At 42.1% G+C, this 17,539-nt stretch overlaps 1 protein-coding gene across 4 annotated transcripts in view; it reads left to right on the top strand.

Moving 5' to 3' along the window:
• Positions 1-17,539, top strand: part of satb2 (SATB homeobox 2) — a 69,455-nt gene that overhangs the window by 30,281 nt on the left and 21,635 nt on the right. For all 4 annotated transcript variants that reach the window (XM_007900071.2, XM_042336458.1, XM_042336460.1 and 1 more), the window contains exons 7-9: positions 1,132-1,598; positions 6,283-6,495; positions 7,286-7,441. In XM_007900071.2, the coding sequence (XP_007898262.1) occupies positions 1,132-1,598; positions 6,283-6,495; positions 7,286-7,441 (836 nt within the window). The remainder of the gene's footprint in view (positions 1-1,131; positions 1,599-6,282; positions 6,496-7,285; positions 7,442-17,539) is intronic.

Genomic DNA, 17,539 nt, shown 5'->3' with positions numbered 1-17,539 from the left:
ATCATTATAAAGAATGACACTCCCCCAACAACCTGCTCCCAGGCACCTCTACCCTGGGCTGCTTTGTGAGAAGTTGCTCATAAGAGGGAGAGAGCTGAGCTCAGCAGCCTTCCTCCCTGTGACATATTAATAAATAACTTTAGTAGCATCACATAATATAAATACAGAGCAAATCAGCGGCTCAAACTTTCAGTGAACCGTGACTCTCAAAGTGTCAAGAGTCATGGCTGCACATTTATTTTCACACACCACACTACCTCGTCCATCCGCACAGGGAAAGCATGCACATTCACCAACAGGGCTAAAAACATGCATTTTTCTATGAAACAGGACCTGTGAGTTGTGAAGGCAAAGCGGGCAATTTGAAATGATTTAAGATCTAACGGTCTAACGGGAAGACGAGGGCATTGAACATTTTAAAGTGAATGTCTGTATTTATGGATCAGACCAGCAGAGGCCCAATATTTTTCACCACAATCTTTTTTGCCTTAAAATCTAAGATTGGGGAGAATTGTGGAGAACTTTCAATTCAGTCTAAATTTGGAAGGCACTTTTTTTTTAAAACAAAGAACCAGCTTCCATATGAAGAATTTCCCACCATCTTAAAAATGTTAAGATTAAGCATTTTTAAGATCGTTTATACGCAGCGTTTACTTAATTTAACTAAACAGGGTGTCGGCAAAGTGGAAGAAAGGAGAGCTCAGGCACACAAAGGTTTCATTTCTGAAATGCATCCACCAACAAGAAATCTCTTTCGGACTCTCTTTAATGCAGCACATAACTTACCATTGTGTTACAGCTAATGACATTCAGTGCAGGGGCATAGCTTTTCCTGAAGTGGTTTAGGCTAGTGCTGCCACACAAACAAGGCTGTGGATGCTGGAGCCATTCAAATTTTCAAGACTAATGTGGATACATGTTTGTCAGGTCAGGGTAACAAGGGATACGGGGCAAAGGCGGTTATTTGGAGAGGAGGTACACACGTCAGCCTTGATTTAATAGAATGGCAGAACAGGCTCGAGAGGCTAAATGGCCTACTTCTGTTCCTATGTGTTCACAATTTGAGTGTACAATTTCACTGCTGAAAATACAAGTAGTCACTACAATTGAACTGTCTCACTTCGCTTTCAGTTGAACGGGATAACATGGCCGAGTACTGCATCCTGGGTCAGAGTCCACCTCACCTCTCCAACATCAATCAACTGGCGAACTTCAGGAAAATGAGCCAGCAGTCTCCTCACAGCCAGATACACCACAGCACTCCCATTAGAGGCCACGTGCAAACGCTCCAGCCCATCATGAGTCCCAACCTGTTGTCCCCACAGCTGAGCCCTCAGCTAGTAAGACAGCAGCTTGCCATGGCCCACCTGATAAACCAGCAAATCGCCGTGAGCAGACTGCTGGCTCACCAGCACCCACAGTCCATCAACCAGCAGTTCCTGAATCATCCGCCCATCCCCCGGACGAGCAAGTCTATGGAGCCTTCCAGCTCATCTGTGGAGGTCTCTCCAGAGATCTACCAGCAAGTCAGGGATGAGTTGAAGAGAGCCAGCGTATCTCAAGCTGTGTTTGCACGAGTTGCCTTCAACCGCACACAGGTATTTATCCCTCTCCTTGCTCGTTGTTGTGATTTTGGGGGAGAAACGATGGAATAGGGATGTAAAAATGGCAACAAGTACAACATTTACACAGAACAGCAAAGAGAGCATTGAACCACTGGATGGTGTTGGTGGGGGGGAGTGAAATGATCAGGTAAAGTAAGCGGACTCTCTTTGCTACATCTGTCATGGGAAGAACTAGATGTGTCAAAGAAGATTGAATCAACTTTGAGCTCAATGCCCTGCATTGTTGGATGTGTCATCCTCCAGATGAGATGGTATGCCAGGGTCCCGTCTGCTTGTTCAGGTGGACGTTAAAGATCCCATGGGCACTATTTGCAAAGAGAAGGGAGTTTCTGCTGGTGTCCTGATCGATACTCTCACACCCCCCCACCCCCAACACCAGATAAAGTCGGTCACTCATTTGATGGCCCTTTGTGGGACATTGCTGCTCGCAAATTGGCTGCCACATTTGCCTAAAAGAAATGCAGTCCCGACACTTCACAGTAAATCCTATGAAGCTTCTTCGAGTCATCCTGCCGGAGAGAAAGGCATAAAATCAAATTGTAAGGATTTTTACTTTATGAAATGTATTGAAGAGCTCTTTCCCTTCCCACTGCAGTGCCACTTAGAGTAGGTTTTAGCTGTTCTAAAGGACTTGCTGGATTGTTACTAATTATGGGTCTTATGAATAATAATCATAATCATAATAATAATAATAGAGGAATAGAATGGCTGATAATAGCAGTATTCAGCACATTCCCTAGCCCCGAAAACATAATGCTGTTGACCCCGCAATTTGAAACCTGTTTGTCAGTCACAAATGGTCTTGCTTCAATGCATGTCTTGCGGAAACCAGCCTCATTGTCTCAAATTTCAATTAATGCCATTATTTCTCCTTGTTGTCTTTTGTTTAATAGAATTTAAAAATATCTAAGAGTAATTCTATTTACTTATGGGTCTCATATCTGTATCAGATTGTGGAATGATTCAATCTGAATCGATGAAATTACAAATTGTCTGTTCGAAACGTGACTGCAATTCTGCCTTAAACAATTCAGCTGCTTAATCTGTACATCTCCATGTACATCAGGACAACAACAACTTATATTTATATAGTGAGAAACATGTAGGATAAGGTCTTGGATCACTTTGCAATGACACAGTCAGAACCTGAACAGGGGCAGGGAGCAAACTGCGAGCTTGGACAAAGGGGAGGAGAGGGGGCAAGAGGTGGAGGGGGAGCGAGCAGAGGAATGGGGTGAGCAGAGGAGTGGGGTAGAAAAGGATCAGTGAGAGAGGGAGGTGCTAGTGAGTTCAGGGATTTATAGGCAAAGGTGAAGACCATGAAATCGATCTGGTGGTAGACAGGGAGACAGTGGGGTCTGATGGGCACTCAGGCGATGGATTCGTAGAGTTAATGCAGATGAGGGTGCGAGCAGCAGAGTTTGGGCTAAATTTGAGTCACTTCACATCACCAGCAACAACAACTTGCATTTATATAATGCCTTTCACGCGGAGTAGTGTTTTAGAGCATGGTGGAGCTTGACGCTGAGCCTGGAAAGGTGGGTGGTGAAGGTGACCGTAGGCATGGTCAAAGAGAAAGGTCTTTAGGTGTGACAACAAAACACACTGAAATAAAATACATCCCTGTATTTAAATAAAATCGAAAGAGATGCTTAACTTAAAATTCTGCAACTATAAATTTTTATGGTTTTAAGCCTTAACCTTGTGCCTATAGTTTGTGGAGATGCACAATACAACTAACCAAATCCACGTTCTCGTTCCTTTATCTACTTCGATCTGCAGTTAATTATACAATGAGACCTTTTCATTGTAATTTAAGCAGTCAGCTATTCAAGAGTTACCTTCTAATTTACTTTCTAATTGCATCTCGTTGCTAATCACTTGACTCCATTAAAAATTGGATGCTCGGTTATTCCTTTGTCCCTTTGGGCTGTTCAGTACCTTTCGTTTATCTCACAAACTCTTGTTTAAACAAAAACAACTTAATAATAATAATCCTTGCATTTGATATAGCACCTTATCATGTCGGAAGGACATCTCAAAGCATTTCATAGGATTTACTGTGAAATGGAGTGACTGTGGTTGTAGGCAAACAAGGCAGCACAATTGCACACAGCAGTGTCTCACAAACAGCCATGGAGTGACTAATTTTATTTGGGGGATTGTTGGCCAGGACACTGGTAGAAACTCCTTTCTCTTTTCGAGTAGCCATGGCATCTTTAACGTCTACCTGAACAGGCAGTTGGGCCTCAGTTTAACGTCTCATCCAAATGATGGCTCCAACAATGAAGCACATCCCCAATGCCTTATTGGAGTGTCAACTTAGACTATGTGAGTTCAAGTCCCGACGTGGGATTTGAACCCCCAACCTTCTGACTCAGAGGCAGTGAGCCAGGCTGACTGACTGGGGGAAGTTTGACAGCCTGGCACTTCGAGGGAGGTTCATAAGCGGATACAATCCAGCAGCCCATTCGCCAAAGGACATAGCGGCTGGATCTGTTAAGCGGGAGCTGAACTGGTTCTGAGGTGACATGCCTGGCAATAGAATGTTGGAATTGAGCTAGTTTTCTATGGCAGTCCCAGTAGTCCAGTTCGTGAGCCAGTATGTCAGGGCACTGCTGATGATAGCCCAGCCAGCCTGGCTCATGGGCAGGACTTGGAAGGGCAGCCCAAACATCCCATTCAGCTCCTGTTAACCCTAAAGCCAAAGCTCCTGTTAAACCAGAAGCAAAAGGTAAGGTGGCCCTAGCTGGACAAGCAGCGGGAAAGCTTGCCAGACAGCAGTGTCACAGCAAGTTAATGGCACCAGCTTTGTTGTTGATGGTGATTCACGCTCTGTATACTGGGTGCCACTAACCTACATAAGTCAGATTGAAATTGCAACAGGTTACATGAGCCCCATAGTGCCAACTGACCGACTCTTAAACCCGTTCAGAGGTTTATGTACAGGACAGAAATGCTCGTCACTTGGCAGAGAATTCAGAGGATGTTTTGGAAGCCGTGTATTTACTGATGCAATCATGCCTGTTTGTAGACAGCTCTGAACTGTGCACCTGGCTTTTTTAAACTAAATTACGCCTCATTAAATTACAATTAAATGGAATCATGATAAAAAGTCATTTGAGTTGTTTTGCATATTGAAATCCTAATGTATTCCAGGTGAATAGAGGGATGAATACGTTTTTAAACAAATTAATATATTTAAAATTATCTTAATTTAACGTTCTATTGTACACAAAGCCAATCGGAGTCACTTCTGACTACATATACATATATATATTCACGAGGCAATTCATTTTCAAATGAGTTATTTAAACCTGGCTTGTTCTGAAATTTTAACCCTTTATGCTACACATTTCCTTTGCATACAAATCATGGCTGTTTTCAGGCAAGGTTTTCTGCATACAGGATATATTCTTAACCCTATTCATCCACTAAACTCCTCAAATCCTCAAAAAGAAACCCTCGTAACATGTGTTTCCGAGGAGGAGGCATGTGTGAAGTTAGGACATTAAACAACAGGGCTTTTGGATTATGCCTAAAGGCTTCAGCCAAAGCCTTTGGTTTTGGGCTGGTCGTGATCATCAGCTGGAGGTTTGAAGTACGCTGACTATAAAGCTCATAATATCTTGAAAAGTATTAAAATTAAAATTATTTATGAGCTAATGTGTGTCAGCTTGACTCAGTGGTAGCACACTCACCTCCAAGTCAGAATGTTGTGAGTTCAAATCTAACGTCGAGACATGAACTCACATGGTGTAAACTGACACTCCAATGCACTGCTGGGGGTTTGCTGCATTGTCAGAGGTGCCATCATTCGGATGAGACATTAAATCGAGGTCCCAGTGGACGTTAAAGAACCCATGGCACTATTCATGAGAAGAGGAGTTCTCCTGGTGCCCTGGTCAACAATCAACCCAAATAAAATGGGTCACTCACTCCATGGTTGGGTGCAAATAGCTGATGCATTTTGCCCACAAAATACCCTATCATTCAGTATATACATATATTTACAGTATATTCTGTGAAGTGTTTTGGGATGTCTCAACGATGTGATAAGGCGCTATATCAAATGCAAGGATTATTATTAGTATTATTGTTAATTAGTTGTTATTCACTGATGGCTCCTGAATGTCAGATCCCCAGCCTGAATTATAATTCAAAATTTGTTGTAGTTTGGTGCACCCAGAGTTGTAGTATGGTGCTTTCTCTTAGACTGGTTTTAACGATGAAAGGTTTGAAGCTGATTGATGAGTTTATTTTGCTACTGTTGCACTGACATCCATGCCGAAACAGACAGAAGGCCTTTTAAAGCATGAGCACTCTATGACTGCACTCTTAGTCTCCTTCCAAAACTTTTTGCACACAAAATACATGTCAATCCACGTTACAATTTATTCTGTGAGACATCTCAACGATGTGATAAGGAGCTATACCAAATGCAAGGATTATTATTATTATTATTACTTGAGGCCAGAAAGTAATCTGCCTCCTAAGCTCCCACAGGTCTCCGAAACAATGGCAAAGACTGCGTGGCTGGAACCACTGAAGTACATCAGGTGCTTGTGAAATCTTGGAGGGTTGTCGGGCACAATAGGGCAAGGCAGGGCATTCGACTTACTTTTTTTTACTGATTACGGCTGCCTTCTAAAACCAGGGCTTGCTATCAGAGATCCTCCGCAAAGAGGAAGATCCTCGAACAGCTTCCCAGTCCCTTCTTGTAAATCTAAGAGCCATGCAGAACTTCCTGAACCTTCCAGAGGCTGAACGTGACCGCATCTACCAGGAGGAGAGAGAACGCAGCATGAACCAAACCATCTCCATGGTCTCTCCTTCAGCAGCCAGCACAGCGTCACCTCGAGCCTCCCAGGTACTTAAGCTTGTCCTCCACCAACCTCTCTCTGTCTCTCTCTCTCTCGCTCCCTTTCTCCATTTATGCAGGAAGCTAAAAGCCGACTTGCGCACCTTTGGAAAAGAAAGCGAACACAATAGGACACAGAAATGTAAATAGGCATCGAGGAAATTAAACCATCAAATCAGCTGCATTTCTTTCAGTGTTTCTATGAAATTCAAATTTTTTTTCATTTGCTGTGATTTCCTATGTGAAATTATCAGCAGCCACGACTGGCATAATAATGATAATGACGGTACATGGTACATAGTGGATTGACATATGTAATGCATTAATAAAGGATGAGCCAGACTTTTGGGAGCACATTAAATTGAGTAATAATTTATTATTTAGGGGTCTCTACCCATTTACTCATTTTTTCTAGGAGATTTGGTTCCTCCACAGAGGCAGACTGTTTTTAGAGGAATAAAAAAAATCTTCATGTATAAGTCTATAAGTCTTGAACCTCCTCCTCCCACCCCCCATGAAATGTTTATTATTACTGGGCATGATTTGCGCAGTCTACCTTTGTGGTTTGGTAAACAGCATGAAAAGTGCTTTACTGTGTTTTCATGTCCTATAGGAATGCTCTGTTCCTGAACAGCAATTATTTCCAATCACAATTAACCTGATTAGAATAATGGACAGGAAGTGTCCTCCATAGCTAATGCAGTTTGGCATCAGCTGACTGAAATCCGCTGCTGATTTTTTGCACAGATGGCTGGCTGAGAGCAGTTTTTTTTCTAATATTTCGTTGGTCTCTTGGTAGGCCAAGACCTTGGCGTCAACGTCAGACCTTCCTGTTAAGGTGGAGAGCACCAACCTCAACATCACGTCGGCCGTTTATGACGAGATCCAGCAAGAGATGAAGCGGGCCAAAGTGTCCCAAGCGCTGTTTGCTAAAGTGGCCGCAAACAAAAGTCAGGTGAGAGATCAAACGCTTTTAACCTTTGACATGTCCCTTCCACACCAACTGCCACTTCTTACACTAAATTCATTACCAATGTCAATGTTCTTCACTTTAAGGATTTGTTAGTTAGACCTGAAAGGCTATTGAAGGTTACCATGCAAAGTAGTCACTCGCCAACATCCCCTTTTGTTCCACACTTTTCCATCAATGTAACAGCCCAGTTCAAAGCCCAAGGGCTTCCTGTATAACTTGTTAAACCACATCACTGACAGTCACCTTTCACTGCATTATATACTGCGCATTGTGTAATTACCACAGCTCCAGGCTAACGGATTGTCTATTCAGGATCCAATCTGGGTCAGGTTGTTTCAGTGGGAATGGAGTTTAATCTATGCCAGTATTTCATGCTCCTACCTCTCTGTTTCTTCATTTGCTCCCAGTTTTGCCCCCCCCGATGTGGCATACACTAATTCTCAAACATCCTTGGAGCAAAGAGAGTGCCAGACATCAGCAGGGCCTACCTTCACAAACCAGATTCGTTGACTTAACTGCAACTTCTGCTTTGCCAATATGCGACTGCAAAATTCATAGCCGACAAATAAGGATTCCCAATTCGGCAAAGACCAGGCCAGCAAAATTACCGCAACAAATGTGGTTTGCAAATATAGGAAGTTATGCGCCAGTGACTGTATGGACACTGCTGATAGTACATGACAGACCCAAAGCTCACCCAGTAGAAGTAACAAGATATTTTATTCAAAATCTATGTCAGGCACCCTGGTACTATCGCATTCCTATAACCCAATGCCATGTTCAGATAGCCATTCCAAACACTTTGAGCTTCAGGTTTGTGGTTCACGGTGAGGGATGAACTCTTCAATAAGGTTAATCATCTGTAGTTAATCTCAGTTTCTACTGTTCTCCTAAAACTCTCCTCCACTGACAGTGTAATTAATGGGTCAAAATCTCCAAGTTAAATCCAAAGGAGTATCAGTGAAAGAAAGTTTGGAATTGGGTTTATATTGAAAAACAATACAATTCTTTTCTGGCTAAAATATAATTTGTGAGATTCTGTCTCCCTCACTCGGTGTTCTCTACGAGCCCAGAATATGGTGGAGTTAGTTCAAAACTGACAAACCTGTGCAACACATAGCCTTGTAGTGCCAGCAGGACTGACATTAAGAAGGGATACAGTTAAATGGAACGCAAAATGAAGGTGCCTGATGGGGTACTACAGAAGCCCAGCGTTCTAGCAAATGCATCATGTAGGTTGACTCGACACTGTGCTGCTAATTCTCCAAAGCACGTGACGTTTGTTTTATTAGTTTTCCATAAACTGTTAAAAGGTTTTTATATTTTAATAGAAAGTTATTGGATTCAGGGATCGAGGCTTTGTGCGTTGGCTGCACTGCAGATTGCAAACCATAAGGGAGTAGGAGCTCGGCTCAGAGCTATACTGCACAGATGAAGAGCACCAAACGGGCCTCAGGAGGTAGAAGGCAGCTAGAGGCCCCGATCTTTCAGAAACTGCTCAATTAGGACAAAATTAAATTACTGTCTAAAGTATGGCATTTCACGAGCCAGAAAGCGAACTAGCCCCATTGTCTGATCTAGCTGATAGTTATGAAAGAAGCATGCCTTCATTACACTGGGTAATTGAGGGACATTTGTTTATCAAATGATATGTCAATGAGGGAAACCTTTCACCCACTGCCTGACATTATTATCGCTGTCTGTCCGTCCTTTCATCCGTTTCGTTGACCAAACCCACACACAGAGCACAGAGGCCGGAGTCTTAATTATTTGGTAAAACCAGGACACAGGCAGTTGTTTGTAAAAAGATTTGGATCTTTTTTACCACCTCAGGTACCACATCGTATTCAGCGATAAACCACCATCAGATAGGGTTCTCTAAAACAAGCTCAAGGTCTTCACTGTGAGAGAGGTGCAATGCTTACAGATGGGAGGGCTGCACCATGGAGCACAGGGGGCAAAAGATCCTGAGGCAAAACAGTATACAGGAAAAGGTCACCAAACTTAATGGTTTATTTTGCTATAATGGTTACAATAAAGAGTGATATATATTATGTGTATATATTATGCATGAGTGTTCATATGTATTGTGTATATATAATGTATATACATACATATATATTATATATATGAAAACTAGTATTTTAAACGGATATATATGGCTGGTGTCTGGTATTCTCTGCATTTCAGTAACTGTACGTTTGGTCATTCACAAAATTGGTCACTCACTTCATTGCTGCCTGCAGGTTGTTGCTGTGCTCAAATTGGCTGCCATGTTCGCCTACATACACAGTCACTACACAGTAAATCCTGTGAAGCGCTTTGCGACATCTCGACGATGTAATTTGGCTCTTTGTCAAATGCAAGCATTATTATTTATTCCGTGGGTGTAAGTGATCATTTTGCACCTCTTAGCAAAATATCGCACTCAGACGACACTCAGGGTTAGGTGTGAAATGCCATTATTCTGTTGCACATGCAACACCTTGAAGCATCTCATAGAATAGTGCTGAGCACGAACACCCAATAGCGGAAGCATGCACTGGAGACTTGCACCTCCAGACAGTGCTTGTGTGCTGGCACTCAAGCGCTATTGGCTTCTCCCGTTCGTGAGAGAGACAGACGTAACGTTGCAGCTCATATGCAAACGTCGCCCTCACGACGTGACTTGGTCAGCAATGCCTCCGCTTTTTGAAGCATTTTTTTGAAAAAAACGAGAGATATTTTCAAAATGAGAAATAAAGCGGATCAGTAAATTAATACAGGTGATTGTAACAGCAGCTGGATACACAGAGCACAATATGCCCGCATCTGTGCTCCTGTCACAGATATCAGGCGGTCTGCAGGGAAGGCTATGTTGTTGAAATGTAGATCCTTTAATCTGATCAGTCATGCAAATACTTCAGGGGAAAACAGGATTAATAATCCTCTAATTACCATGAATCCACTTCACCTTGAATATTAGGCTGCCCAAAAAGATACCATTAGGCTTCCCACCAGGGAATTTCCCAACTCTCATGATGTCATTCAATCTGAATCCTGGCCCGTGCCTTTTTTTTAAAAAAAAGCCAGAAATTAATTTTGTTTACACACGCCTGCACACATGGCCACACTCGTACATAATCTGTCTCCTAATAGATCCAAGGTCAGGACCTAGCTTGTTGGGGACAAATTGAATACTTTCTTATTTAAAGGCCGCTGACAGTAGACACACAGCGCATAATGAGACCAGCGACATTCTATTAAAGGATTGTAATGAGTACAGATTTACACTCAGTTCATCGCAAATTTAGCAGCGAACGGTAAATTAAATGTCCCAATTTTTTTATTTTCAAAGTGTCAGCTCAAGACTGCTATTTAATTTGCTTCTTTACCCGTTCCCTTTCCCTGCCTTCACCCACCCACCCACCCACCCAGGAGTCCTTCTTCACTTTGTTGGTAAGGGCAGCTGAGCCCCGCAATGTATGTGAAGCTTCAGGCAGCACTCAGCATGCCCTTTGCCTCGTGGGCATGTGTCTGGCATCAGCAGCTCCTTGAAGAAACTTCTAAAGTTAGCAAATCACATTTGCACTTACTGTTGATCTGTTCTTGAAACTACCCACTTAGATTGCAGACCACTGGAGAACATGAAGTAAAATTTAAGATATGAATGATTAATGCACTCAGTTACTTATGCTAAATCACACGCTGGGGGTGGCGGTGGTGGTGGTGAGTTTGGGGGGGTGGTGGAGAGAACAAAGTACTGTGGCTGTTCTTGATTTAGATTGTTTGCAGTTATTGTTTCTTTGCCTGTTCCTTTCCTACTTTGATAAGAGCGAGGTGCAGGTTTGTGTGAATCTGGCCTCTACATGTAAAAACAAGGCAGTGTTGTGTTACAGATTAGTTTATAAATCCCCAGTGGCTTCACAGTTCAGTGCCTACAGCTGCTGCAGATGGAACGAGGTTTTGTCTCGTCGACGCGCTGCAGCCGGCAGTTTGAAGGAGAAAATGGAATGATCAGGTTATTAACATGTAGGCTGTGTGGATGAGGCTGCACAATGAGAACAGCTGGTGTTGCTGTCCTGGCTGCTGCAGTGGAGATAATCAAATCTCTGTATTTCTGCTGAGGAAAAAAGGAAGAACAAGTCAGACAAAAAAAAAGGGGGGCTGCTGACACCACGATTTAGCAATGATATTCCATAAGTTGCATTTCTCTGTTTTACAGCTATGACCAAAAGGCACCCCCATTTATGCACACGGCACATTCTCTTCTAGTAATCCTTGCATTTGATATAGCGCCTTATCATGTCATTGAGACGTCTCAAAGCGCTTAACGGAATATACTGTAAAGTGAGTTGACTGGATATTTTGTGGGCAAAACACAGCAGCCAATTGCGCACAGCAGTCTGCCACGAACAGTCACGGATTAACTGACTCTTCCCACACAAACTGACACGAGGAAATATTAAAACAGCCTCTGTTTCTTTCCCCTGTCCCTAAGCTGAGTCAATGCCGGGTGACATGGTGTCTATTCTGGTCTTTTTTGTTGCAAAAAAAAGTTGGTAAATGCATGTAACAAAGTCTGTGCCACCGTGCTGCTCTTTAGCTTGCCTGTTCCCTAAGATGATACCCGGGAGTAATTTTTCTACACTACAGCATCTGCGTTTGACTGAAGTTATCTCACTGTCCCTTAACTGATGGCCATGCGTCAAAGTGATCTGGGGAGAGGCTGACAGACATTTGATCAAGAAGACACTGAGTTTAGCTTCCAGCCTCGTGCTGACTGACTTGCTCATGTTTGACAATGAGTTTTACAAGTTCGTGGCAGGGATACTGGAAGGAGGGAGGGAGGGAGGGAAGGAGGGAGAGAGCGAGCAAGCGAGGAACAGGGCCACTAATCCTGAAACTGCTGAAAGTTGGGGAAAGTAAAATTTTAATGCACCCTACTAGTTGTATGGAAGTGAACCTCCTGTTGGTCAGACATGGAATGGCATTGAAGACAGCAAGGGAATCAATGGTTGTGACCATTCCTCTCTCTTCCAAAGAAACAGGATGAATTGGAAGGTGCAGTGTACAACTGACAGCATCTTTGTGGGCGAACGCGGCAGCCAATTTGTACACGGCAATGTCCCACAGACACCCATGATGTGAATGATTAGGTTTATCTGGAGAGTTGTTGACCCTGATTGTGCTAGGTTGTAAAGGTTTACAGATGTTTGTAATCTCGGCTCTCCCTCGACACATTGAGGGAAATTTCTAATCTAAATGCACACGACATGTTTCAAAAGCATTCCATCGGAAGACAATTTGCTTCTTTTCAATATTTGACCCAAAGCACAATACAAAATCAAAGCAGCATATCCACACACCATTTGCACTAAATTGTGAAAAGTTGCCTGAAACTTCTATTGGAGATGACTTTGATTTACCTCAGAAACCGTACATCACTCCCCTGGTGTGTGTTATGTGTACATATGTGTGTGAGTGTGTGTGGGGAGGGGATGGCGGGAATTGCTTAAATCCCAGAAATGTTTAGAAAAGTTGATGTATTGCAGAAATCCCTGCACCTGTGTAAGAAACCTGCAACAATAGTGTCCTGTAACCCTCGCAATGTTAAATCACTGGACAGGAACTGAGCAATAGCTCATGCAAAGAGAGACCGTCTGTTTGGAAGAAACCATTTGAGAAGGATGGGGAGCTCCCCAAATTGCCAATGACAATAAATATTTCAATGGCATGCTGTCAATCTAGTTTTTTTTCCATTTAAATTATTCAATATATTTAACTGGGGTTGAAAAGCTAAACTAGTTCCCCTTCTCACATCCCTCCTGTTCACATGACTGATTTGTTTATTGTGTTCTGTTGTGAGCCAGAAGGAAAATATACTTTTCTCCATAGTTCTAGTTTGGATGCCGTATCCTTGTTAGAGGTAGGATGAGAATTTATCTCAGTTGGTTAATTTTCCTGTCTTGAGGGTTTGACCCTGTTGGTTAGTATCCTTGTCTTAGAAGTAGGATGAACGTTTAACCCTGTTGGTTACAGTATCCTCGTTTTGGCAGACAGCAAGCTATTTATCCAGTTAACAGCAGTTTTAAGTAATCTTCTCTGAATATCAGGAGAATGCTGGGTTCCAGCTCCAGGGTCAGTACTGAAAAAAAGAGCTTTAATTTCTATAGTGCCTTTTCATAGCATTGAAACATGTCAATGTGTTTCACAAGCAATTCACATCCATGCATTTATATCCATTGCATTTGATATAGCACCTTGCTACTTCGTCAAAACATCTCAAAATATTCATGGGATCTTATTGGAAGAGTGCAGTGATTGTATTTCTGTAGGTGAATGTGGCAGCCAATTTCTGTATAATAATGTCCCACAAACAGCCATGAATTTAAATAATTATTTAATTGATTTAATTTAATCCAATTTCATCTAGATAATTGTTCACTAGGAGTTTGGGAGAAACTCCCTTTTCTTTTCGCACAATATGCATCTGAAGAGGCAGACAGGACCTTGGTTTAATATCTTGTCCGAAAGATGACATCTCCTTCAATGCAGCACTTTTTAGAACTGCACTGGAGTATCAGCCTAGATCGTGAACTCAAATCCCAATTGGTCAAATATAGTGACTGTGTAGGCAAAGTCTAAGATAACGGAGATGATCCTATACTTTTCAGAATCTTTGAATCAGATCAGATTCACAAAGTATACTGGACACAAATAGGAAAAGCATTTTGCTTTGTAAGCACAGAACAAAACGTTTTGCAAGCATTAAATGAACAGTCTGTGTTAGACGACAGTAACGTGTTCGCTGTGGAATCATGCAGCTAACACCTTGTTAAGTTTAAAAGCACAAGAAAGGAATTTGACTTTGTGCTTAAAAGCAAAATCTGAGTGGCATTGTAAAGTTACATTAAATGGTCTCAAATCAGTTTATAACTATATAAAAATATGTAGTTGTAAAATATATATAGTCAAAAATCCATAAATACAATAGTAAAAATAGGAATGCTAAAATGTTTTTCCTCAAAAAGATGGCAACAAAAGGGTTACATTTCGACAGTCTCCAAGATTATGGTTATTATACAAAGCATCTGAATCCTTTTTAATATCTCAAGTCAAATTTACTTCCAGGGTGAATGTCTACCCATCGCCTACTACTACCATGTTCATTACGGTGTGTACAAGATCTCAGACGTATATGTGGGTGCACTTTGTAAGACAATAGCAAGCTCTTTTCTTGGTTGTTTTTGATGCCTAGGACACTGTGTGGGAGGTCATTTACTTGTGTAACAAAGGGATCAGCCAATGACGTTCTAGTAAATATTTATAAACCACAAAATTTTCTTCCTGTTTTCAGTGATTTGTGTTTCAGTCTAGCTCAGTTGGTAGCACTCTCGCCTCTGAGTTAGAGGTTGTGGGCTCAAGATCCACATCGAGCCTCAGAACTCATGTGCTCTGGGTTGATGCTCCAATGCAATGCTGGGGAGTGTGCTTCATTGTTGGAGATGCCGTCCTTCGGATGAGACTTTAAACCGAGGTCCGGTCTGCTTATTCAGGTGGATGGCACTGTTTGAAATAGGAAGGGAGTTTCTCCTCGTGTCCTGGCCAACAATCCCCCAAGTTAAATTGGTCACTCACTCCATGGTTGTTTGTGGGACATTGCTGTGCGCAAATTGACTGCCCCTTTCGCCCACAAACATGTAGCCACTACACTTTACAATATGTTCTGCAAAATGCTTTGAGATGTTCCCCCAACATGAACAGGCACTATAATGAATGTAAAGGTTAGTTATTCCTGTTTCAGATTTCTCATCTTAAGGCAACGTTAAAGCAGAATTTATTTTAGATAATATATCAATGTGTTAAATTAATTCTGAATTTGGCAGTAAATTGGGTATATTTTTAATGATTTCTTTTTTCTTAGTGGTTATTAAAATTACATTTCCTCTTTGGGCTGGGGAGGTAAACACCATCTGAATGAATTTGGGATGTTTTCCCTAATTGAGTTGAGGAAATTGATTCCTTGATCTAACAGTATACAGTATTCACTGTGTCTCTAATGCAATATGTTTTTATTATGATGGGCACTGTTGCTGCAGGTCTGGAAGAATCCAATAGCCCTGATATCTACAAAAAAAGTACTGCAGTGTAACTCCCATTATTTTTGGTACTCAGATTCTTTCCAATGAGAATGTCATCATTATTTAAAATCATGCCAATTAATTTGTAAAGACATATCCTCTGGAATTCCATCCTAGAGCCTCGCCCTTTTTATTCTACGTAAACCTCCTTCTTACCAGCTTGTCAGTTTAGCTCAATTGGTAGCACTCCTGCCTGGGAATCAGAAGGTTGAGGGTTCAAGCTTGTGTTCATCTGGCTCATGATGTTGTACAGTTGCATGGATGTCAGCAGGCAATCCAGGAACATGCCCAAGTGACCATTCTTTACCTGTGACCCTAAGCTGGGAGTGTCAGCAGGAAATGCAACCATGCTTGCTTACTCATTGACAAACACATGGACCTTATAGCAAAGGTTAATGGATGGAGAAGCTTAGCAGAGAAATAAGCCAGGCTTATATTCTCCTCCCTCACTAGCCCACAGATACGTAAGCCAGTAGCAGTGGCCTCACCCCTGCCCTGGTTGAGGTCACAGAAGTCAGCTCAGACCGGGAACTGAACCAGGGAACTTACTGCTATAGGTTGCTCAATGCTGCAGCAAACAGTGAAGTGACCACGCTGAGCCATCAGGGAAGGTTACTTTCTCATTTTAGTTGTGGAAAAGTTCAGCCCTCTGAATGTTGGACCAATGATTGTCACTGAAGTACTAAAAAATAGCACAACAGTAACTTATTCCAGAGCCATCACTTTGCAAGTACAATTGCACTCACAAAGTGTCTTCTTGTGGGAAATTGAAAATCGGTCTCAAATTCTAATAATTTCTCGGTCTCCTGGAATAGTACCATACATAATATTGTTAAGAGTCTGCACTGTATATTTAACAATAATTGGGGGTTCCTAAGTAAAACTTAGTGTCATTAGTTGCCAGTGAGTAAGCAAACGTTTTGGTTAAAGGCACTTTAAACACTATCTCAGTCTAAAAATAGGCAAACCAACAGGGGAGGAGGTTTATAAAACCAGCTAGCAGAGCAGTGAAATAAAAAGGTTGACCTTTGTAAGGCTGAATCTTCGTTGGCAATGTATGTGTGCCCAATGTAGAGTAATTTACAAATTCCCACCACTGTAATTTTTTTCTGGCAAATAGAACATCAAAACACCTTTGAATCAGAAGCTTGTGGGTTCAAGCCACCGACTGAGATGTGGAATCACACAGTCTAAGCTGATACTAGTGCAGTGTTGGAGATACTGGCGGAGGTCCGATCGTTAGGATGAGACATTAAACCAAGGTCCCGTCCGCCTGTTCAGATGGATGTTAAAGATCCCATGACACTATTTGAAAAGAGAAAGGAGTCTCTTATTGGAACAACAATCCCACAAATAAGATTGGTCACTCAGTATATGGTTGTTTCTTTGCTGCCGCGTTTTGCCCACAAAGTACACAGTCAATCCACTTTACATCCAGACAACTGAATGATAGGATACGTGACAAATGCAAGAATTATTATAGTATCTTTCACATTGGGAGGATGTCTAAACGTGCTTCACAGGATTTAAAAGTGTAGTGACTGCGTATTTTGTGGGCTTACGTGGGAGCCAATTTGGGCACAGCAATGTCCCACAAACTGCCATGAAGTAAATGATCTATTTTATTTGGGGGATTTGTTGGCCAGGACACTGGGAGAAACTGCTTTCACTTTTCCAAAAGGCCATGGGATCTTTAACATCCACCTGAACAGGCAGGCAGACAGGACCTCGGTTTAACATCTCACCTGAGGAATGGCACCTCCAACAATGCAGCACTCCCCAGCAATGTATTTGAGGGTGGGCCCAAAATATATTAATTCAAAGTCTCAATGTGGGGCTTGAACCCTGAACAACAATCTTAGAATTAGAGTTAAGAGTTAGACTTAGAGTTAAGAGCGCTACCAACCAAGTCGTGCTGACATACAATGGTTAGTTACGTGAAGACAATTGAAAAGTT

Source organism: Callorhinchus milii, unplaced genomic scaffold (genome assembly GCF_018977255.1).
Source record: "Callorhinchus milii isolate IMCB2004 unplaced genomic scaffold, IMCB_Cmil_1.0 Scaffold6, whole genome shotgun sequence".
Classification (NCBI taxonomy): domain Eukaryota; kingdom Metazoa; phylum Chordata; class Chondrichthyes; order Chimaeriformes; family Callorhinchidae; genus Callorhinchus; species Callorhinchus milii.
The sequence above is the reverse complement of the archived record's forward strand: the minus strand, read 5'-3'. Positions and strand labels throughout refer to the sequence as shown.